The 22,934-nt window shown below is 39.1% G+C and overlaps 2 protein-coding genes across 2 annotated transcripts in view; one reads left to right on the top strand and one right to left on the bottom strand.

Moving 5' to 3' along the window:
• The window catches only part of SYTL3 (synaptotagmin like 3), a 32,807-nt gene extending 18,101 nt beyond the window's left edge, over positions 1 to 14,706 (bottom strand). Inside the window, exons 1-7 of the mRNA XM_059841890.1 lie at positions 14,384 to 14,706; positions 10,566 to 11,099; positions 8,888 to 9,103; positions 5,624 to 5,688; positions 2,984 to 3,035; positions 1,509 to 1,581; positions 568 to 640 (exon numbers count right to left, since the gene is read on the bottom strand). Coding sequence (XP_059697873.1) covers positions 568 to 640; positions 1,509 to 1,581; positions 2,984 to 3,035; positions 5,624 to 5,688; positions 8,888 to 9,103; positions 10,566 to 10,675 — 589 coding nt within the window. The 5' untranslated portion in view covers positions 10,676 to 11,099; positions 14,384 to 14,706. The remainder of the gene's footprint in view (positions 1 to 567; positions 641 to 1,508; positions 1,582 to 2,983; positions 3,036 to 5,623; positions 5,689 to 8,887; positions 9,104 to 10,565; positions 11,100 to 14,383) is intronic.
• A 2,309-nt stretch (positions 14,707 to 17,015) lies between these two features.
• On the top strand, positions 17,016 to 22,135 carry DYNLT1 (dynein light chain Tctex-type 1). Its single transcript, XM_059841897.1, has 5 exons — positions 17,016 to 17,124; positions 19,804 to 19,845; positions 21,003 to 21,126; positions 21,348 to 21,425; positions 21,722 to 22,135. The coding sequence occupies exons 1-5, from the start codon at positions 17,098 to 17,100 to the stop codon at positions 21,790 to 21,792; spliced, it is 342 nt and encodes a 113-aa protein (XP_059697880.1). The 5' UTR covers positions 17,016 to 17,097; the 3' UTR covers positions 21,793 to 22,135.
• The last annotated feature ends 799 nt before the right edge of the window (positions 22,136 to 22,934 follow it).

The following is a 22,934-nucleotide window of genomic DNA, read 5'->3' on the forward strand; positions in this document are numbered from 1 at the left end:
CTGCATCCATAGGAACAGTAGGCAGTGTAAGAGAATGGAGGGAACCAAAAGCATCAGAAGGGAACAGGAGTTGTTAGGACTGGAAAGCACTTAGAAAGGTGCACTGAACAATTCCACACAACTAGACTGAGAAAGAGGAAGGAAGTTCTCATAAATACTGCCAGGGAATGAAAATATTAAACTCCTGTTAAATGACAGACTCTTTAACTGGGTCAGCTGGGGTTCAGCCAGATAACATGAAGATCAGAAATTAGTTATTACTCTAGCATAAATTAAATATACTGCATCTGAACACCTGGTAAATGAAAAATTATACAGTCTTTTCACATCTTTACAAGAAAGGTGTTCTGGTTTGATATAATCAGTTTTTTTAACAACTGGCAGAATACTTTAGTAGAATTAGATTTCCTGTATTATTGTTCAGGTTGGCACAGCCTTGGCATTAATAGTTTCAGCCATTACTTGATAGCCTTTTTTTATAACAACTTCTTGGCCAACATTGTGGCCAAAAAATCAAAACATTTGACTACATTATCCTGGAATGACAAGACAGTGAAAGCTACTTACTTTTTATATGTGTTGTGAGAGACAAAAACAAGTTTTCCACAGATTTATTAAACCTTTTAGACTCTCCAAGTTCCTGAAAATGAGAGATGCAAAGAGTAAGAAAACACAAAAGATTTGTAATTTTAAAGTTCCCATGATTATATATCTACAGACCACATAACAATCAGATGGTAAAGCTGCAGCCCTTTGCTCACTTCTGTAGACAAATACATCTGAGGACATACATTGATGTATGGAAAGTCATCTTTTAAGATCCATGGTCTTTCACATATAAGCAGAACTCCTCACAGAAAGATCACATCATAAGTTCATAAACAGAGCTAATTACATCACTGATTTGTGGTAAGGTATTTAATACTTTTATCTATTACAGAACAAAGAGTTTTCATCAAACTCTAGGTAAGTACATAAGAATGTTTACAGAATTGCAATGGTCTTCAAAACCAGGGCCTGAGGGTCCAGTACAAAATTAAACTAAATAGTGCAATTTCTGTGAGTTTCAAGCCTTGTTCTACTATTGTACCCACTAGAAACTGCAATGCAAAGGCAGCCATCAAATTCACTGTTTCTCACTTAGTAATGAAAGTGACACATGACTACTGAATGTCACAGGAACACGGGATTCTTCAGGTTTGAGTGGAACTCAGATCTCAGTCCAGTCCTCCTGTGATGAGGCACCAAAACCAGATGCAGCATCCTAATCTCGAGTGGTTAACCACTTCTCTCAAAAACTGAAAAATAATTGAAAGCAGCCCTCATAGCCTCTAAACTCTCTCTCCCAGTACCCATGCAGCATAAAAATAATGACAAAGTAGCAAAAGGCTGCATTTCTATTGCAGAGGGATGTTGCAGCAGACATTTACCACATTTCTGTGGTTGATCTTTTCATATAAATGACACTCTAAGGGGTGCACTAATATGTATATTTTGCAGATACATACATTACCCATCACATTGGTTCTTGCTGGTGATTCTGTGAAAGGAGGTGGAGTTGGAGGTACGACAGAAATTTTGCTAGAAATTTAAGAGATAAACAGCACAATAATTAATATATGATGCCAACAGATGAAGATATTGTGCATGGACATGGTTTATTTATTTATTACCCATGTTTCCTGCACTCTATAAAGGTCTGGGTCAACATCCTGTGTCTGTAAGAGTTGCAGTACAGGTTTATTGCCTGTTCTTTCTACCTTCTCAATCTTGGGGTGCTCCAGGTAAAATTATTAAAATAGAACTATCAGGAAGACCAAATTTAGGATAAACTCCCTAGATTTCTATATGGCTGGGAGTATCACAGTCCTTGTCCTGAATTCTAAAACACAATTGCTGTAAAACGCACCCCATGTCTTGTTCAGAGATGTTTTCATTAGGCAGTCATCTTTATTTACAATACTAAAAGGATCCTTCCTTGCCTGAGTTCAGAGCTGCTAAAGACCCTTTAAACATTCCTGCCATTCCACCTGTGGTGATAGTCCTGGTCTGCTAAAAAAAAATAAAAAATCTGCCTGATTCTGTTATCACAGCACAATCACAGATCCTAAGGTAGCTGGTGAACTTCCTTCTTCATTCTTTTTTAATTTTTACCACATCCAGGTAAAAGCAAGTCTTGGTTAGGATCATATCCAGCTGAATATAAGTTTTTCTTATGAAGCTGTGCCTTGTCAGACAATTATAAATTGAAACAATCTCTTAATATCTTATTTTACACAGGGCTTTTGGGGTTTTTTTTCATTGGTTTGTTTAACAGCAACAGTAGTTGTTGCTGTTTGGTGTTGTATTTTTTTTTTTGGTTGGTTTATTTTAAGGCAGAGGCCTCCTTAAATAACATAATGAGCAGACTTTTACTTCATAATATATCACTGGTAATAACTTAAGTATGGTCGTGTATTGCCCTCCAGTCAAAGTATTTATTCATGTAAATTAGATTTTAAATTTTTTTTTTTTAAGTTTGGGAAGTGGAAGTGTCTAACTTCTTGTCTACTATTTATTGTAAAACTATCATATCAGCAATATCTCCCATTGAACAAATAATGATGCTGTTATGACACCTAGTAAATAACTTTCCTTTATAATAATTTAAAAGTATTTTGCAAATTTAACAGATAATTGTATAAAGAGTTATGTAAAAAATATAAGCAGATAAAACAAAGAGAATGCACATCCCTCCATTTCAAGTAACATACTATTACTCCAAACATGGTTACTTTCTCTCTGTTGTATGTGAGATCTATTCTGTGGATTGCTGACAGCTAAAAGTGAAACTTTTTCTATGCTTTCATCATTTGAACTCCAAAAGTATTGATTCTTTTTCATAATAAAGGAATAAAAATTACTGGTTGGTTTATAACATAAAATATATCACCCATACAAATTTGCAGTGTCCCAGGACTGTCTGTCCTTTTATGAGTCTTACCTCAGATTCTGGTAAGATTCCAAGAGCCTTGCACCAACTGTTTCATGTCTGCCTATGAAGGAGGGAAAGAAGAGTCCAGAGATCACTTAGTAGCAACATCAGTTATGCCTTTACAACACTTTTTAAAATCAGAGCCTTTCAGGAACTGGCCTGTGTTTACAGAAGCACATGCAAGTCAGGAATGAAGTCAATTCCCAACTAATGTATCAGCACACGTGCCAAGCAACACACAAGTCTCTCCTGCACCTCACACCACACCATGATTTCATCGTCCCCTGTTGCAGGTGACACACTCAGATGAACTCCTCACAAATGCTAAGGGCAATCACACAGAGATGCCAACATGCCAATTCCTAGGTTGCTAAGGGCTGTCAGTCTCCCAGGGTCCAGGAGGCAGGCGGTGCATGGGCCCACTGTGCTGAAGCACACTTCAGCCACAAAACTCAAACACTAAAAAAAGTCTGCAAGAACAGGCACATGGTCAACTCTGGCACCTCATGGAAATTTTTTTCACTCTTCCTACTAGAGACCTGAGCAATGACGAAAATGCTTGACTAGCTCGCAAACGTGAGTGAGAGCCTTTGCTAAGAGCATCCCTGCAGGGAAACAGCAACCATGGCACATCCCTGAGCTGAGCAGCCACAGGATGTGAAGACACCAAGGAGCAAGAGCTCCATCAGGCATGAACAATGAAGACTCATAAAACCGTTGTTTATTCCTGGAGGAATTGCAAATATAACAAATGGTGAACTGAAATTATCTGGAATGACTTTAAGCACTAGTAATTCCTGATACAGAAAGCAACATGTGATCATGTTTTGCTGAAGATGCCATCAATTATAACATTACTTACATGAAATTAATAGACCTTAGCAGTGGTAGAAACAATAATCAGCTCACGGATGTTAGAATTTTCAATCGGAACTCCAGAATTCTCTCTTATTGATAAATAACATTTGCTATCTTAGACTTTAAATTGAGTGGTCATGAAAAGTAATCTAACACTTTAATGAAAACATTAATCTCATTCTTTAGGCAGAAGATACAAAAAAATTAATAAAAAGCATGACAATGTTTTGGGGTTTTATTACTACACAGCATGAGAAAACTTCACTGTAAAATATTTTTTTTCAGTTCAACTTACTTTCTAGTGATTACTTCAGTTATATTTTCAAACCAAAAGAGGGCACTGTCCCTCCAGGATTGAAGATTGCATAAAGACTGCTGTGTTTCAAAATTTGTCACTTTTTAAACTCCTTTAAATATATCAGCTGGTCTAATCAAAGGAACTAAACAAAACACATTTATCCCTGTAGGTTTATCTTCTGCATGTCCTTAGATCTTTATCATGTCAACAGCATTACCATTAGACCAACTAAGCAAAATGCTTCAAGAATCCACAAAGCCTTCATAATTCAAAGTGAGAACTAATTTATATTGCTGGGAAAAGGGACAGTCAGTACCTTGCATTATGAGATTTGATATCCAAGAACAACATTTTCCAATAATAATATATTATTAATAGATTGATAAAACTACCAGCTTCATACTTGTTGAAAAGAATGAGGGGAAATTATTATCAATGGTTATTGGATGAAATTGTGCTTTAAAAAGATCAGTCAACTAACACTTTAAAATCAGAAATTGTGTTAGCTAGAATGAACTTTAGTGAAATCTTTCAAATTTTAAATGAATTGTTTTAACAGGAAAATAAAACTTTAACAGGAAACGAAACTTCAGTTTAGTTTCTAAATATGCTGCTGCCTTTCACAAACACCTACCACCCAAAATTTGCCTGATTACACTCTTTCTTTTATAGACTTCTTCCTATTCAAGCTTCCCAATAGCGATTTAAGGCCTAGCTCTTTCCTTTTTACCGACTACTCTCAAACATAGATGCAGATACTGGAAGTGAAACTGTATCATTTAACTGCAGTTAGGCACAAAATTAAGTAGATGCCTACCTGAAGTGGCACTTCAAGGGAAAGAGGAAACAAATCTTCTCCACCTTGCTAGTTATTGTAGGTGAAAACAAACACTAACTGCTCCTTTGCTGGCAAAACACATTCTCCATAGAGCATTCCATCCACATCCTCTATAATTTCTTTTAGAACTTTGTACTTTTAATGGCACTGAAAAGACCCAGTATAAGGCAATGGCACAGCCAGCTGGCTGAAGGTAACGAAACAGTGCTTAACTCTCTGCTGATTTATAACTACACATGGGGGTTTTTATTCTAGTCTATCATTTCTTTAGGCTTTAGAACCTCCTCAATGAAAGCACCTGAAGTTTAAACTTTGACAAATGATGAATGCAAGATCATTATCTTCCTGTACATATAACATTTCTATATTAATTTCACATCATTATATTTCTTAGAAGTCTTACACGCTCATTAATTTAAATTTACATGGACAAAATATTCTTATTTTTATTACTCCGACAAAATAAGTTATACTTTTAAATGCATTCTGCTAATTTGTGTTCATGTTTTATTTACTGCACAGACAGATGGACTGTGAGACTTGTTTTCACAGACAATGGAAGAAACATTGGATACAGTGTCAGACGACATTCTGCGTTTGACTTAGATGACAACTTCTCATTACATAGCAGTTTATGATCTGTTCCAGTGATTACCTTCACCTGGATATTTCTTCGCTCGTTCCTCAAAGAACCATTCACCAGCCTTCACTTTCACATCTCTGAAAAACAATTTAAAGAGAGCTAAATCAAAATGTTTACAAGCGCATTTCTTCAAACGTCCAGTTACCATGTAACAATCCAACATCCTTTATAAATCCTACTGTAAAACTAAGATTTCATGACTACTCAATCTATTGACTGGTTTTGCTGTGGGTCTGAAAACAACATGGAGGGGAGGAATCCTTTGGGGACATTTGTTTTGGTTGGGGTGGGGGGGTGTTTTTTTGGTAGCCTGTTTTTCTTTTTGCAGTGTAGGACTGGGCATGGAAAGTGATACATGCTGCTCTGGCCATTGCTCTGAAGGCAGGAGGGTTCTGGGCAGACTTCAGTCTGCACAACCAACCTGCAAAGCAGCCCAGGCACCTGTGCTGACTGGGGAGCTGGCTCCTTACAGCTGCAGCCTCATCTGAATGCTCATGCTAAAGGACATGGTCCCAGGCAGATCTTAGGATGGCTATCAGGGAGCACTGAGCTCCACAGCCCTGGCAGCACAGGGGCTTCATGGCCTATCTCTCCATTTTCTGGAGGCTACCATCAGTTACATCAATGTCCTATAAAGGCACCAGGATCTCAGGAACAGAAAAGTAATGATTAGCAAGTACAAGATTATATCAGATTAAACAGTTCTGTCATGATCAGATTTTCAACAAATCTTACTCTTCATGAAGCCTGCAATTTAAACTCACCCATTATTAAACAAACAAAAAAAAAAATTAACTGAGGATAGGATTCTCTGGATCCTTCAGGTTCCATATTCTCATCCAAATGTCTTACTAATTTTAAGGGCATACATAATATCTCCCTTCCTTGTCAATTTTGTGGTGCTTACTATAAGATGAAGTCTCACTGCAAAGATTTCCTTAGCGCAGGCACTGCTAAACTTTTTCTCTACCCAGTTGTTGATTTTCCTTCTATAAAATTAATCTCTTTATTACCATCTCCTCTGCCAAAATTGCTTGAAACTGGCAACAGCATACAAACAGTAAATTCATGTAGGGCTTATCTTCCTAAGAAAGCAAAATCTCTAAATACAAGAGCTAAAGTGATATCCACAAATGGGCAAGGCAACAAAACCTGTGGGTCTGCCATTTCACCTCATCTTATTCTACATCAAACAAACTATAGGTAGGATACTTTTGGTTCTGTCACTTGATTTTAAAGCCTTTCAGGCATTTTAATGACATTTTTTTAAGCAACAATGCAGACTCTTAAAAAAAATCAGCACCCACATAGACTGCACATTTTCTACCCAACCGTAGACCCTTGTGCATAACTGAACAGATGACTATGCTATACCTACTCCATTCTCATAAAAGATGCCTCTTCCAGGTGAAAGATACAAACTTTTTCTGTTCACAAGGTTTTCAGAATTTCTTATTTTGTAAGAAATACAAAATTTGCCTATCCCTACATGCTCTTTCACTAAGGTGTTTAAGCACATTCCTTACAAACATGACCCCAGTGTCTAGGGCAGAACCTCCATAGTGCTGCTGCTGTTTGGTTCAAGAAAAAATTATTCTAGTGATAAGCAAGACCCAAAATTACAGTTACTTGGGACTTGGAAATTAGCTCTTACTATTTTTAGCCATCCTATTTTCTCCTCACCAGGATGAACAAAAGGGGCTGAGTACCATTTACCACATTGCTGCACTCCCAACCCTTCTAGAGATTTGCAGCTTTGATGTAAAGCTCACTGAAGGCAATGGAAGAAGTCTGACTGAATTTAATTGATTTTACATCATGACTAAAGACCAAATGTACTCTCTTCACATAAAGAGAAATTCAATGACAGCTGGCATACCCATCTGTATTAGCAAGATTAAAAAAAAAGGTAATTTCCTGAAGGAAAAGTAAAAAGGTCTTTTAATTAATCTAAATAACGTTTTCTTGGTTTTACCATTAAATAGCTGGACCAGCTAATTAAATAATTAAGAGTGTGCAGCACTACACAAAGCAGCTTAACAACCAAGGACTCTCTATAGAGGGTTTCCACAGTGGCCACCAAATAACTGGAAACTAATTTAAAACAAGAGGAAGTGGGGAGGGTTATCTAGACAAGGATAAGGAAAGTTAACTTTTGAATTTTCAGTTTAGTGCATAAAGCTTGAAACACAGCAAAACACACAAACCAAAATCTAGTAACTATTTTGTATCAAGTATAAATATAGCTGAACTACCTATTTTGCATTTTAGTTGCTAACTAAACTGAAGACTCAGAGAATATCTTGTTTGCAATGGTTTACAACTCTCTTCCAAACTATAAAAAATTACTTCAAACTAGTACAAATTTGTTTAACTCGAGACCAATACTTTGCCTTGTATTTCCCTCTGTTTTAATCTCATTTTGGCACCTACAGAGGGAGTGGAGTGGTGAATTCATCTTAGCACCTGCAGAGGGAGTGGAGTGGTGAATTCATCTTGTGTTGGCATAAACTAAATTTTCACCCAAATCCTCACCCTTTCTGCAGGGATATTTATCCAGCAGAGCTTTTGAATAATTTCCCAAACTATAATTCTTCACCTACATATTATTTTTCATCAAATGTAGAAATATATCTAAAGCATTTCGCTTAGAAAGATTGCAATGAATAGAATGGACTATGAAGGAATATTTTGATATTAAAAAAAGTGTCAATACATTAAAAGAAAGATTGTTTCCTGCATCCTGACATACAAAAATGTGATGTAGTAAAAGAAAAAAAATCAACTAACTCAAAGTAAACAAATTTGTGTTTCTGACCATTCTTGAACAAATCCTAGTAATGTTATTAATTGCTTTTGCCCTTTAAAATTTTATAAAGCATGACTTCAAATTATTTGTCAATCAGATTTCTTTCTTTCTCCAGTGGTTAGAGGCAGAAAATAATGATGAGGAAATATTAAAGAAATTTGCTATACTACATCAAAGCACGGCACCTTCAGCAGGTTGTGAGGATGCACTGGTTCAATACTGAGTAGGAGAAGGAGCTCTCTCTGTGGCTCAGAAACTCACGACTGTTTCTATGATTTGCTATTATCATCTTTGTCACACTCGCAGAACCTTTGGCCTACCCTGAGGCTCCATTTTGCTAAACACAGGAAAGGAAATATCAGCTATGTGAAGAACAACACAAAGTTTCCATCCATTTCATCACTACCAGGACCTCGGCCAACATTCTCACTACACCAGTGGCTTTAGAGCAAGGCAAAGTTCCTTACCCATGAGCATAACAAATGGTGCATTTCCAAAGGCAGGGGTTCAGGCAGACGCGGCATTCCGAGCACACCCGGTGGCTGCAGCCATTGCACACGGCGCCTCTGTTCACCAGCAGCCCCAGTGACTTCTGACAGCGAGCGCAAGACCTCTCCTGGTACTCACGCCTTGCATCTTTTGCCCCCTTCCACCGAAGTTGCTGCAGCTGCAGTTTCATTTTCCTAATTCCACAGGTAAAAAGGAAAAAAAGAAAAAAATATTACAGTGGACAAAATCCTCATTTAAAGCACAAATTAATAATACCATGGTTGTGTAATACCATTTCTAGTGGAAGATATGCCCTCCAGTGTGACCTCTCTGTTGAGCACTGTTTAAAAAGGTGCATACACAGCATTTCTGCAGTGCAACCAGAACTGTGCATAGTAACAGAGAAATAGTTTAACATAAATGGGGTTTTGTTCATTTCAGGCCTGCTTTCCACACTGAAATCATTGTATGCAATTGATTATGCATTCACCTCCAAAAACTGAGACTAGACAGTGCTCCCTTCCATTTATTTTTTTAAACCATATTTATCCAAGAACTAAATATTCTACTGAGAAAAAAAAAAAATCATAACAAATGCATCACCTGAAAGCTAAAAAACCAAACCAAAACAGCACACAGCTCAAAATATCAAAACCTTTCTTTGTCATTAACTTTGCTTCCATTGCATGTACCAATAATCAAGATCTATGTTTTTAATTGATAGTAACATCATCAGCAGTTGAAAAGGATTTTCTAACAAATTCAGACTTTCTATATAGCCCTTCACATAATTACTATTGTTTTAATATTGTTTTATGTTTAATATGTCCCATAATACTTACATAAATGTTTGGTGTAAACAAAGTTTAAATTTCCACATTTAAGGGACTAAAAATTTATATCTTACCCACACCAATACCCACCTAGTTTTACAGGGGGATGCAATATCACAAAGCAGGATACAAGGGATAATTCTCCAGCACTTTATTTCCTTTATGTCTTGGCTATTAGGGAAATCCTGGTCCTAGCCAAGACATTATGCAAATAAAGTGCTGAAGAATTATCCTTTATCCTCGCCAGGTGAGATACTGGCCGAGTGTGAAATCAGTAAATAAAATCCTTTCCTAACCAATGACACCTATTGACACAAGTAACAACCTCCAAGGCAGAGTGCTGTGCTTGCTGCCTGTTGTGTGTGAGGAGGAGCAGTGATGGATTCTGCACAATGAGCAGGTATCCAATGATTCTAAACTCCAGTCTTGGCACAATGTAAGCTAAACAAGCCAGCCAAAGATCTGAACATGCTCCATGTTACCAAGACTACACATATGCATACATAGGAACATGATGAAAATGCCACAAAGCCTTCAAAGAAAAAGTGCAGCCAGGAACTGAACTTTCTATGAAAGCTGGAAGTAAAATTCACTAAGTACATTATTCAGTGAACAGGATTTGCTGATCTTTAATGTAGAGTCAATAGAATGGCAAAAATAAGAGGCTCTGGATAATCTTAGATTTCCCAGAGAATACAAAGGCATTAGCTAAGAAGAAGTTATAAGAGGAGTGCATTTAGGACAACAAGTGGAAGAACAGTAATTTAGAAGGAAAAAAAAATCTAAAAAAGAACAGAAAACAGGAATAGGGGAACAGCATTACCTTATTCTTTCCTCCTCTGTTTTTCTCACCATCTGGTCCCGGTATAGGACTTCCAGAACAGCCTCTCTTTCTAATTCCTTAAGGAAGTTCAGATTAAATTCACACGCCATTTTTGCCAAAGTTCACTATTTCACTTGTTTTGTAGATGCCTGTTCTATGGTTTCCACTACATCCAGAGCGCTGGTCTGGGTGTTTACTAAATGCCTGTACTCCTACTTGATGAGTTTCACTGTCTCATACCCTTGAAAAGAAAAATAACTTTGTCTGTCTTTACACAGATCATCATTTAAGTGTCTCTTCTATACAGGGAATATGAACAGATATCAAGGTCACAGCAGTCTTGACTTTTTCATAAGTCCTTTAACTTCCTTTCTTTTCTTTTTTCCACTGAAAGCAGCTCCAAAAAAAGATGAGATCTTGCAGCAATGTTCCAGATACAGCTTGAACTGGCACCAGATGGAAAGACAATTTGTCAAGAGATGGTGTAAAGGAGTGGCAGAAATGGTTTGGGTTTCTTTATTTGCTTTTCTGGGCCTAAGGAAAAAAAAAACACCAAACATTATCTCTTCTCACCTCTTCAAGACTCTTCAAATAATGTGAAGGACACATTTTGTCACACTCAAACCTTTCGTGCAGTAATTCAGACACAGGAGAAGTTTTAAGACAGTCCTGTTCTTCAGAGAAGCTCACCATATGGTCCATAGCACCCAGGCACATACCTTCACATTTTTTGTACAGTAAACATAAAACAACCAATAAAAAAGCTTAAGTTAGTTTTGAATTCAGGCCTACAGGCCCCATGACTGCCATACTGCTCAAGACAAAATTTTTGAGAAAAAAATGTCCCTTTATAATCTCATTTTGTTGAAAAGATATCACAAGACTAAGAGTAAAAAAGAAAAGACCTCTAAGTCACTTCCATCAATCACCTGTGTCTGTTAAGTCCAGATAAACAGTTTGATACCAAATAATGCTATTATCTTTGCTAATAGATAAGAGACACTAAAAAGTTAAGATATATACTACTTCCAGCTCAGTGCACTAATGATTCTGGTCCCAAACTGATAAAGTTAACATATAAATATATGCAAGCATTAAGTCGAAACAGAATCACAACTGTAGTTTGTGTATATTCTGTGACCTTCACTTTTGCAAAACTCCACTGAAATATAAAAAAAATGTATTATACTTTGCAGCAAAGTTGAGAACGAACATGATTATTCAACCTAAACCAGCTTATCTATCACATTAATTTTTGATATTACAGTCTAACATTTAGTGCATATTAATAGAAATGTAAAGCAAGTTCACTTATGGTACACCAATATTAAAGATGTGTATATAAAAACTGGTTTAAGTGTTTCAGACTTAATCTGAAGTGGATACACAAGGTCAGGTTCTAGGCAGGTGTAGACACTGGGATAGAAGGGCAAAGCTTTCCCAAAGCAGTTACTGATGCTTCACTGATGGACCTCGGCTAAGAATCTGACCAACTATCTGCATTGCTGGATCATTATTTTCCAATACTAAGTTTTAAATTTAAAACAAACAGCTAAACTACCAAAAGAACCCACTAAAACTTCAGATATATAGTGAGAATGCATTTCTGTCAGTGCAGGAAATTACTTTACATGCAGTTTGCCCCAATTAAGTTACTTAATTTTCTACCAGAAAAAGCAGAGGGTGATAATATGTATACATAAACAGGTTGCATTCCATTTGCCTATGGGGATTTTTTCACGAAACCTTTCAACAGACACCAAAAGGACAAAGCATTTCACAGAAGCTTGTGTTCAAGGAAAAAAAAAGAAGATTGGTTTCCTGTGGAAACAAAAGAGACAGAGATAGGCATAATCATGTTTTATTTCCTTACCAACTGCAATTTCACAGGAAATTACTCATTTGAAACATAAAAAGCCTGAGCAATTTTTTTTTTTTTTAACACAATATAGGTCATTTTCAAAGGCCCCTGCATCCTTCACTTGCTTTCATCTTTTACCTTATGAATACCTCCTGGGATTGATGAGCATGTTTAAAACCATCAACTCAGTTTAAGTCAACATAATCTAAAGAAGAGTCAGTAAAACTCTGGTGTCTCTGCCCTACACAGGGCACCAAAACATCCATTTCAGGGTAAGCTACATTTGCCATAAAGATTGTAAGATTTTGGGTGTATCCAGAACACCACCAGAAAATCCCAGTAAAGCAGCAATTGACTGCATGGCAGACAATACTAAGTGGATCCAATAAAACTGCTCTGGTGATCTTACAGAAAATATATTAATGTCTTATAGAGCTATTAATAATGTGCCACAGTAAAACAGTTACAAAGAGCAACACCTGCAGTTAAGCAAGCACAGAAAGAGTTGCTATCTGACATCTCCTTCAAATTCTTTAAAAAAATCTAGCTGAATGATGAGGTAGCTTTAAGAATAAATAAAGTATTATGAAAGTATTAAAAGTATTACAACCCCCAAAATGAGAGATAATCCTTAGCCCCACAACAAACTGGAATTTATAATTATTTCACAGAGGTGTTCAAATTGGACTGAAAAGTTGTCTACCACTGTGAAATAAGACGGTTTCTCTTACACCAAAGCTGCACTAGAGTAGTTTTTTGGCAGCAATAAAGAAGTGTTTTCAGTAATGACCCTCTTTGACAGGGAAAACCTCATAAACCTTCAGAAATGCCCTCCTTTCATGTTCACCCATCGAATCCAGCTAGCTACCTGCTTTACACAGTCAGCTAACCTCAAAGTTGAACATCTTCCACATAAAACCAAAAGTAGCAGCAATCTCTTTAGTAAATACCACAACACTTCTTCCTTTTCAGCTCAATGTCCACAAAAAGATTCTGTTCAAGTACTTCTTAAATTATTTATTTATCAATATTTATTATTACATTTTGCATTTAAATTAATGCAGGGTCAGGCACCTTACACATGGATCAGTAACTTCTTGAAAATATCATAAGAAATCACAAAGCCATTGTAAGGGAGAAGGGATAACAAATGTGCCTACACTTTTCAAGAGAAATTCATGCATGCACAGAGTACAACCTCAAAAAAACATGTTTTTTTCCTATCAGGATAAAATAGTATGTAGTTCTGTTACTGAAAATCAAGGAAAAACCTACCTTACACTAGATTATGTTCGCAAATCCAGCTTCTTTCCTAAGCTTTTAAGCTTAAAAATTACTGGCTTGGCAAGCTTTTCCTCAAAGCAATTTTACAAGTTGTGTATTACTTGATCTCCTTTCAGATCCTTAAGCATCAGCAAAACAATGGCAATTAAATAACTATAAATTAACATATCTTCCAAAGTCACAGTCTTCATTTACTTGAGATAATTGGAGTATTTTACCTATTAACCCAGAAATGGTGGTGACACATCAGTAGTGAGGAACAGATTAAGAAGGTTTAGAGTAAAACTAATCTCAAAAGCTACTGCAATTTGTTGCTATTTTCTATTGTGCTGACACCAATCACTTAAATTCATTCTTAGTTAAGTAAATTGCAAGTGTTATTTTGTACTACCTGGCTGCAACAGTTTAGCTTTCACATTCCTACACACGCACGTGAAAATTATTAAGTTCTTTGATAGTGCTTTACCAAAATTAAGCCTGTGATATTAATAACATCCCACCCCAGAATTCAGAGTAAAAATAAAACCAAATAACTAAACCCAACACAAACAATTAAGTTGCAGTTGTGGTTTTTCCATTAAACCTGTTCCAATTTGAAAAAAAACATGCCAGCAAATAAAAATGCAAGCCCCTGTGCTATGTCATACAGAACAGAGTAAAATGATGTCCTTACCACTTCAGCAGCCATCAAAGAGAGACAGCAGGAAGTAAACTGCTTATAAAAGATGAGAAGTAGTCTTACTATTTAATTATCTCTCCTTAAAGAAAACTGGGGGCTGTTCTCCACCCCCTTTCCTTCCTTTGTGCACTGAAACCACTGATGGATGTTCAGAAGAGCACCCCAAAACAGCTGAAAGCAACTGCACTCCACAAAGAGTTCCAGTGTTACAACAGCTTTTGCCAGTTCTCTGGTTTTGTTTGCAACAAGCAAAGATATTTGTTTTTCTAACATTGAAAGGAGACTCAGCACAAGAGACTAAAAGAGCTGACTGATACACCAAAATATGCTCAGTGTTCAAGCCACACACAGGAAGAGAAGTGGCTTTGAGTTATACGTATCTCTTTTTCTGACACCGTAAATGTGAAAATGCTTCTAACCTCAGTGTCTCCAGGACTTGCACAGAAAGCTTGGTTTGTATCATAAACAGTTCTTTCCTGGAAACAAACCAGTTTTCTACTTAGGTCTATGAGATAAAGCAATTAGCATAGATAAAAATTCAAGAGAATTTAGTTTTTATGCATCTGCAATAAGAAGAAAATTATTTTACCTCACAACTGGAAATCTGATCTCAGGTAACAATTTAAAGTTAAAACATTATTGAGATTGGACAGCTTAAGTCAAGTCTATCACAGAATTAAGTGCGGGCAAAGAAGTTCAAAATTACAACCCAATTATTTCTAATTCTGGAGAAAAAAAAGAGGTTATTCTTACAGCTTAAGCTCCTTTCTTGTTCCTGGCTCTACCAAACTGTGTGTATGACACAGAAGCCCTTCTTAACTGCTTCAGGTGTTTTAAGAATCATGACTTCTAGTTAAAATGAAACAAAGCACAACAATTCTACTCGCATGGCAAAGTTGAAGAGCCTGCCTTTTTATAACCTCTTCAAGCTAAATAGGTTCAAACATTTCCACCTGTGTATGTCAAGTTTAATTACCTTCTTCTACTGCATCATGGAAGAGAAAGCAGCTGTTAGTGGGGCATAGAGCTATGCATGTACGTACCATATTTGGATAATTTGGGCCTTAATTTTAGGCAAAACTTGAACTGAATGAGATGCCAAAAGTAACCTGAGGATTCTAACTACCCACAGTGACAGATTAATTGTATCCCAAATCCAAGCTGTGGAACATGAGCCCTACTACCAACTTCCCCCTAATATTTAATCAAAGCCTTAATTGCCACATATTTAACTCATTGTATTTTTGCCTCTCATTCCTGGACCTGGAAAACTGCTGCAGTATTTTATACGTGCTAAGAATATAACCAAATATACAGCCATTTATGCTTTTGTTCAAACAAGCACCACTTGCTCACTCTTCCCATAGTCCTCACTTTTTGTCTCTGTTTTTTGGAAGCAGCAAGCACAAGACTTGGAATGGGGCTGAGGATGTGCTCAGCACCCAGCCGCAGTCCCACTGTATCCCTCCGGAGCAAGCGGAGCTGGTGCTGCCCACAGGAGGACCACAAAGCCCCAAAGTCAGGTGGCTGGTCAGGATCTCCTTTTTCAGGAAAAACAGGAGGCAGAGCCTGACAAAGGACTGGAGACAGAACCAAAACTGCTCAGTCAGCATGCTCAGGAGCTGTAGCTTCCTCAACCTTCTTGAAATGCAACGCCTAAAATTGGACATGGTATTCCTTGTGCAGCCTTACTGCAGAGAGGGCAAACTGCTTCCAGGCTCTAGGTCCTCTTTTAAATTTTTTCACATATTTTTTAAAACAGCACCATATGAAAAACTGAGGTAAATTGTATCTAAACACCTCCCTATTCCACATGTGGAACAGCTACTGAGTGAGCTGGTTCTGCACTTGTAGAGCTGGTTATTCCTGCCTCCATACAGTCCTTTGCACTTGTCCCGAGCATGTTGTTTCTTCCTCCATGCAGACTCTTTCTGAAGTTCATCCAGGCCCCTCTGAGCCTGACCAGCATCTCCCACTGCCTGGAGCAGCTCTCAGGGGCTGGGAGCAACCTGTAAACACCACACACCCACAACATCCAGGAACTGTGATAACGGTGCCCTTTAATCTCATTCTCCTGGTTCTTGCTGTGTCTGCTAAAAATCATATGATCTGCTCAGAACTCTAACAATTCAGATATTCTTCTCTGGTGGGCTGACCCTGTCTGGATGTCAGATGCCCACCAAAGCCGCCCTGTCATTTCCCTCCGGCTGGGCGGGGAAATGGAATATAATGGAATATAATGAAAAGACAGAGGGAGTTTTTCTACTTTTTAGTTTTTTCAGTTTGTGACCTAGGCCTTCTTTTTAAGCTGTTTCCAGAAACAAGAAGCAGATCCTCCTTCCCTCCTTGGGGAGCAGATGAGGATCACTCAGGGAAGGACATCCCAGGGCAGGACCCCTTGGATGGCTGAACACGAATGCCAAGCTATCGGTACGAAAAGCACAGCCGTGACAAGCGGCCCCCCTGCCCCTCTCAGCCACAGGCTTTGGGACGTGTGACAGCACCACACCCGCCCGCCGAGCGCCATCTCCCGCCTGACTCCCGGCCGCTGTCGCTGTGGCAACGGCGCCATCTTGGAGGGCGCCGGGCCGAGCCCAGCCGCGGCGGGCGCTGGCGCGCAGGCGCAGTGCGGGCGGCGGCCGGCGAGGGGCGCAGCGGCGCGGGGGCGGTGCCGGGTCGGTGGCGGCGTGAGGGGCTCCGCCGGGAAGATGGAGGAGTTCCAGGCGGCAGAGGAGGTAACGGGATGGGGAACAGGCGGAGCACAGCCTCCTCCTTGGCGTCTCCTTTCAGGGCCAGCGGAGGGTCTCAGGCGGTGCCCGTCCGCCCCGGATCCCACCCGACCCCTCGGCATCCCCTGCCGCCATCCCTGTCGCCCTCCCCCAGGGTGGAGCCGCGTGTCCCGGCACCGGCGGCAGACGGGCCCAGCCTTTGTTCTGCCGCCCCCGGGAGCCGGCCCCTGTCCGGGTGTTCACTGGGCTCCTCGACTCTGGCTTCTTCCCCTGCCTCTGCAGTCCCTCGGGGAAAAGGCGTGAGGCGTGTGGTGGCCTCGGGCTGGCCCCGCAGGAGCAGCCGAGTGCCGCGGTGGGAGGGTGGCCGGTGCTGTTTGGGCCAGGGCAAAACTCGGCCAAGCTGTTTCTGTGCGGAAAGAGGAACCCAGGCCATTCGTCTGCGTCTTACAGGCACAGTGGTGGGGCGTCACACCCCATTGACAAGATACTGAGTGGGATAAATTAAGGGTCTCAATCTGTTATCGTGCCAAATGAGCCCCTGATGTCCCCCCGCTAAGGAGGAGGAAGCAGCCAGTGCTGCTTTTGCAGAGGGACGGTGTCACTGAGCTGTGACACTATTAAAAAGCCGCGATGTGACACAATAGCGAAGCAGCGAGGGGGGCGAAGGTGTGTCAGGTTTGTCCTGTTCTAAAAGCCTCGTCCAGGGCCTGGCCTGTGTTAAAGTCACAGACTGTTTGGGGTTTTTTTAAATATATATAATTAACATACTTGAACATAATTCTTGCAGCTGTTTTCAAAAACGTCTTCAGAATTATTAAAGCTATAGTACTGCTCTGCAGTTTGCATGTGTTGCTTGGGAGCACCCTTTTTTAAACAAAGTGTTGGAAACATTGCCTGCTTGCTTTGTGCCAGAGAGATAGGGCCGGGAAACTGCAAAGTAGCCGATTCTTTCCTCCTTTATTTTTTAATACAAAAAAGTTTTTGTGTCATCTTATTAAAAGATGACATAATGATTAAACGGGTAGTGTTGTGTTATTTCATAGTCCAGTTATAGCACATATATCCCAAATCTGGGTATCAGAAATTTATATTCATTTGTGTCATTTTAAAAAAGGAAGATGGTTGAAAAGTAGCATCAGCCCTAGAAATGAATTCTCAGATCTCTCTATTGTTTCAGTACAAATTAGATTTCAAAATACATTTGAGAACTTGGGTTGGATTTAAGTCATTTTACTTTGATGTGAACCATGTTTGTACTCACTCAGGCATTTCTGAGCAGATTTTGTGAAGAAGAAAACTGTATGTGGTTTACCATCTTGCTTGACAGCAGTCTTCACATCTGCCAGCATAGCATGTCTGCCATGCATATAAAGCTCTGTGGGAGAGAGTGTTTTTTGATAATTGTAGCTCTTACTTGGTTAAATACACTGGTGTACCTTAAAATGCAGTACTGTGAAAATAAATGAGGCGTGTTAAAATTAAATGCAAGTCAAGATGCTGAAAATAAAAAGCAATTTGCTACAGCACATAAAAGCTTTTAAAAATGTCGAATTGTACCTCTAGATAGATAGAGAAAAGGAACTGCCCAGCTTGTCTCCTGGGATGTGCTGTTCCTTCTGTCATGGGGAATGATCAACTTCTCTCATCTTTCTGAATGTCACATGTCATTGAAGCTGGCTAGACTGGTGTAGCTGTGTCCTGCCTGTACACCTCAGTTACGCTGTTGTTCATTTCTGTCAGCTGGGGAAGCTTACTGACCTCCCAGTGAAAATCCAGTCAACACCTGGTTATGTTCATCTTCACATTCTTTCTCGGTCTTTTGGAATCAATCAGTTTGTCTTTACGTGCTCTTCTTTTGTCCTGGTTTGTGAGGTGAGACACTGCTGTGAGACACCAGCAGTGACAGGGTGGGGTGTGAGTCGCTGCTGCAGCGCGGGATCCCCCCAGTCAGTGCTCCCTGGCCCTGAGAGTGGCTGCCCCAGCAGAGCGGGCAGCTTGTTCTACCCCCCTGACATGGGAGGCAGCTGGAGCAGAGAGAGTAAAACAAGAAAACATAAACTACTAACCATACATGTAAATGGGTGGTAGTTTTAAGATCAGTAAAATGCTGGGGCCTTCACTCTCTGATTCCACGGGCTTAATCTCTGCTCTCTGAAGGTCCAGTGAGCTACATTTCCCCTTTGGTTTCCAAGGGGCAGCTTTCCTATCCTAAGCTGAGACTGTCAGGACAGTTTTTCCTTCAGCTCTGAACTGATATCTTCTCCACATCAGTGCCCTGGAGATGTCGGTTCCGTTTAACTGCCAGCTGAGGTTATCTCCATGAGCCCACTGTGATGTGCCACATTGGTGCTTGTTGGGAAAGGGGAATATATGTGAACACAAGTGCTATACTTGTTATTTTAAAATGCTTCCAAATTAAAATTTGGAAGCTTTCTTGACTCAAAAGGCCAGCTAGTATTAGTTCATCTCTTACTTTTCATTATTTTTCTAAGAAGGTTAACTTGACTGGGCTGAAGGAGCTAGAGTACATATATATGCAAATAAAGGCAGACTTGGTATCTTTTGAATTGCCAGAAATCTGACAAGGATAAATTCAATATAGTGCATGTTCTTAACTGAATTCGAATATCATGAACAGAAGAATGTGTCCCCTCATTATTTAAAATTCTTCTTTTGCTTTTGTAGGCTTCCTTTCTTGTTGATGAAGTCAGCAGCATCATTAAAGAGGTAATTTAAACATTTTCACTTTGTTGGTGTGACAATTTAATATGTCGTATGATGTGTACTAAAAGGCATTCAGTAAAATGTGAAAACTGATATGTAATAGATTCCTAGATAGGTTGCTGCCAAAGTACAGGTAACTGTGGGTTTAACCACTGTATGGGCTTCAGTGGAAATGGTACCAAGCTTTAGCTGTGATATATATTACAAATTCAAGTAATTTCATACACTCCTCTGGTAGAAGTGCATCCCTGTTAGAATTTCTAGGGGGATGTTTTGTGTTAAACACTGTAGAAATAGATTTTATGTTTTAGTAAAACACAGGAGTTTTTTGTAGACTGTCTGCATATGCGTGTTACTGTGTTCTTTCAAGATGCTTTTCTCCAAAGTGAATTCTTGTTTGTTTGGAATGATTGAACATTCTTGTTGCTAAGAAACATGAATTTTCTCTCTGGAAAATGTCTAGCAGGATTTGAAATTCCTCTTGTAGACTAGTGCAGTCTTTTTGTTGTTGCAAAATAACTGTTTTGGTCAAACTATGTAAATTGAATACACATGCTTCAATACATACTCCTGTCTCTTCTGAATTCAATTTTATGGTTATTTTAAAAATAATTTCTGTGATGAAAAAATGTGCCAAGGAAAAATGTGTAGGTATAGTGTACTTTCATTTATATCTTAAAAGGGAAACTATCCTCATAAGTAAAGTGGATTATTTGGCTGGAGGCTTATGCTCTGTTAGTAATCAGCAACTACATGGGTCTTCTGTTTTAGTCTGGGGGTTTGTTTCCCAAAAATGATTCTGCTCTAAAACTGGAATTTAATTTCCATAGAAGAATATGTGTGAATGAGTTGTTGTACTACTGTGCCTTTTTAAATTCTCTTCAGGACTGTTTAAATGTAGGGCTATTTTCATAACTATGGCTGTGGGACTTTACAAATAATCTTAAATATCACAAAATGAACAGAGGGTGGGTTCTATGATGATTTCTCCTATGCCTGGCTAGGACTCTGACCTGCAATTTTTAATCATTGCAAACACTTCCAACAGCCAGTGTGGACCAGCAGTATTGGGGATTTTTCTGTGGGTATGGGGTCCATGTTGGAAAGTGTGCCTTGCAGTTGACAGCAGTGCAGCTGCTTCACCTGTTTGTCCCCCGCAGGCCATAGAGGGTGCTATCGGTGGCAATGCCTACCAGCACAGCAAAGTGAACCAGTGGACAACAAGCGTGGTGGAACAAACCCTGAGCCAGCTCACAAAGCTGGGGAAGCCCTTCAAGTACATCGGTGAGCTCGGCTTCCCCTTTTCTCTGAAAGCTGCCACAGTCACGTGCACCAGTAGGCAGGGGATGGGGGAAGATCTTAGGAAGAGCCTTGTCTGTAAACTGCTCACAAGCATGCATGTTTGCTTATGTATGTGTATGGGTGTGCTAAGCTGAGCAGAAATGGAGCTAAATATTCATTAATGTTTGTGAGAAATTAATCAAAGCTTCTCTACTGACTAACAGTGACCTGTGTGATTATGCAAAAGAATGGTGCTGGGCTACATACAGCAAGCTCTTGCTTCTGGGACAACTCCAGTGATGGTAAGGAAAACAACTCTTGGATTTCCCAACTAGCAGCCTAATGCCAGTCTCTTTAAGACTAGGCAGCATACTTTCCCCCCACCCCAAGTCTGTAGTTTTGGGGTAATAGCATACTGTTAGGCATTTTTTCCATTTGCCTGTGATGCTAACTGGGCTGTATATGAAATGCTTGCCTATTGTGAAAGCTTCATTATTAAGATTCTTAAAGGAAACAAGCATAAAAATGCATATAGGGGCATGCATGTAACCACTTTAACTTCCTTCTGTTTCTGAAACCCTTATTTTTGTATTTGCAGGAACCTGCACTGTGAGATGGGAGAATAAGACCATGTACTGTATTGTCAGTGCCTTTGGACTTGCATTATAATTGCCTTGGTCATTCTTCTCTTTTCTATTCCAGCACTTGATTCCATCTCCACTCAAACTGTGAATACCTGAACTTGTTTTTAATGCATTTTTTTAGTAACTCTTCTTGAAAGGTAGAAATTTGAAAACATGCTGTTTTCACCTGTTTTATGTTTGTACCTAGTACCATACCAGTGTTTTCTATACTTTTTTATCACTTAAATACTTGTCTTCAAGGTGCTAATACTGAAATCTGCTGCAGTGTAAACACTTTATCTAGATTTCTTTTCTTAGACCAATATAAATGAGACACTGACTTTCACACTTTGTACTTTTGGTTAGCATTAAATTATTGAAATTCATAACCATTGGTGTGATTCATTTAAACTTAAATCTTTTGTTATTGGGGGGGAAGTTTCAGTTTTTTTTCAATTCTATTCAAGATAGTCAAGGTAAATACCACAGTGCAAAGCACTTTCATAATTTTGCCAAAGTCCCTACAAAGTTGCAAGAAAATTAGATTATGTTTATCAAAAAGTAACTTGGTATTTTGGGACCTGTTTAATCTTTTTGTATGGTATTTGGAGCATGGAACAATAACTACCCTCAATGAACAAAGACAGGTAAGAATTTTTTCACATTCTGGAAGTGCTCAGCAAGCTATACCTGGGTAATCATTCACTTCTGCAGTCAGTTACATGTGTTAAGTAGGTCTTGAACTGACTTGCTACAGGCCATGGTAATTTTGCTGATAGTGAGGGTGATGAGTTCTGGTAGCTGATGAAACGTGATCCTTTCTGAAAGGGGAAAAACCTGCCTTGAGGCAGTGTGACTAAATAACATCGAGTAAGTCTCCTGCCTTCTAAAGTTGCAGAAGAATAACAAGTAAATAAGTTTTCAGCATAGCCTTGTTTTGTCAGCTAATTAAAGAAATGGGAGCATACTATGAACTTCAGAAAACCTCTACCAACAGCTGTGCTGCTTCTGCAAGCAGTAGCTCACTGCTAATGAAGCTGGAAGAGTTACAGAGCCATGTGGGAGAGCATCCCTGGGCTGGAGTTAGTTTGAGCAATCTGTGATTTGCTTCTTTGTAGGAAGCCCTGTCTAATGTGTTCAGAATCTGTCTCTCAGCTAGAGCTGTTTAAGAGAGAGAGATGATTGCTA

The sequence above is a fragment of the Haemorhous mexicanus genome, chromosome 3 (genome assembly GCF_027477595.1).
Source record: "Haemorhous mexicanus isolate bHaeMex1 chromosome 3, bHaeMex1.pri, whole genome shotgun sequence".
Lineage (NCBI taxonomy): Eukaryota > Metazoa > Chordata > Aves > Passeriformes > Fringillidae > Haemorhous > Haemorhous mexicanus.

Coding starts and splice junctions, on each gene's coding strand:
- DYNLT1 (XM_059841897.1), top strand. CDS start 17,098: ATGGAGGAGTTCCAGGCGGCAGAGGAG. Junction 17,125..19,803: donor AGTTCCAGGCGGCAGAGGAG/GTAACGGGATGG, acceptor TTGCTTTTGTAG/GCTTCCTTTCTTGTTGATGA. Junction 21,426..21,721: donor CTGGGACAACTCCAGTGATG/GTAAGGAAAACA, acceptor TTGTATTTGCAG/GAACCTGCACTGTGAGATGG.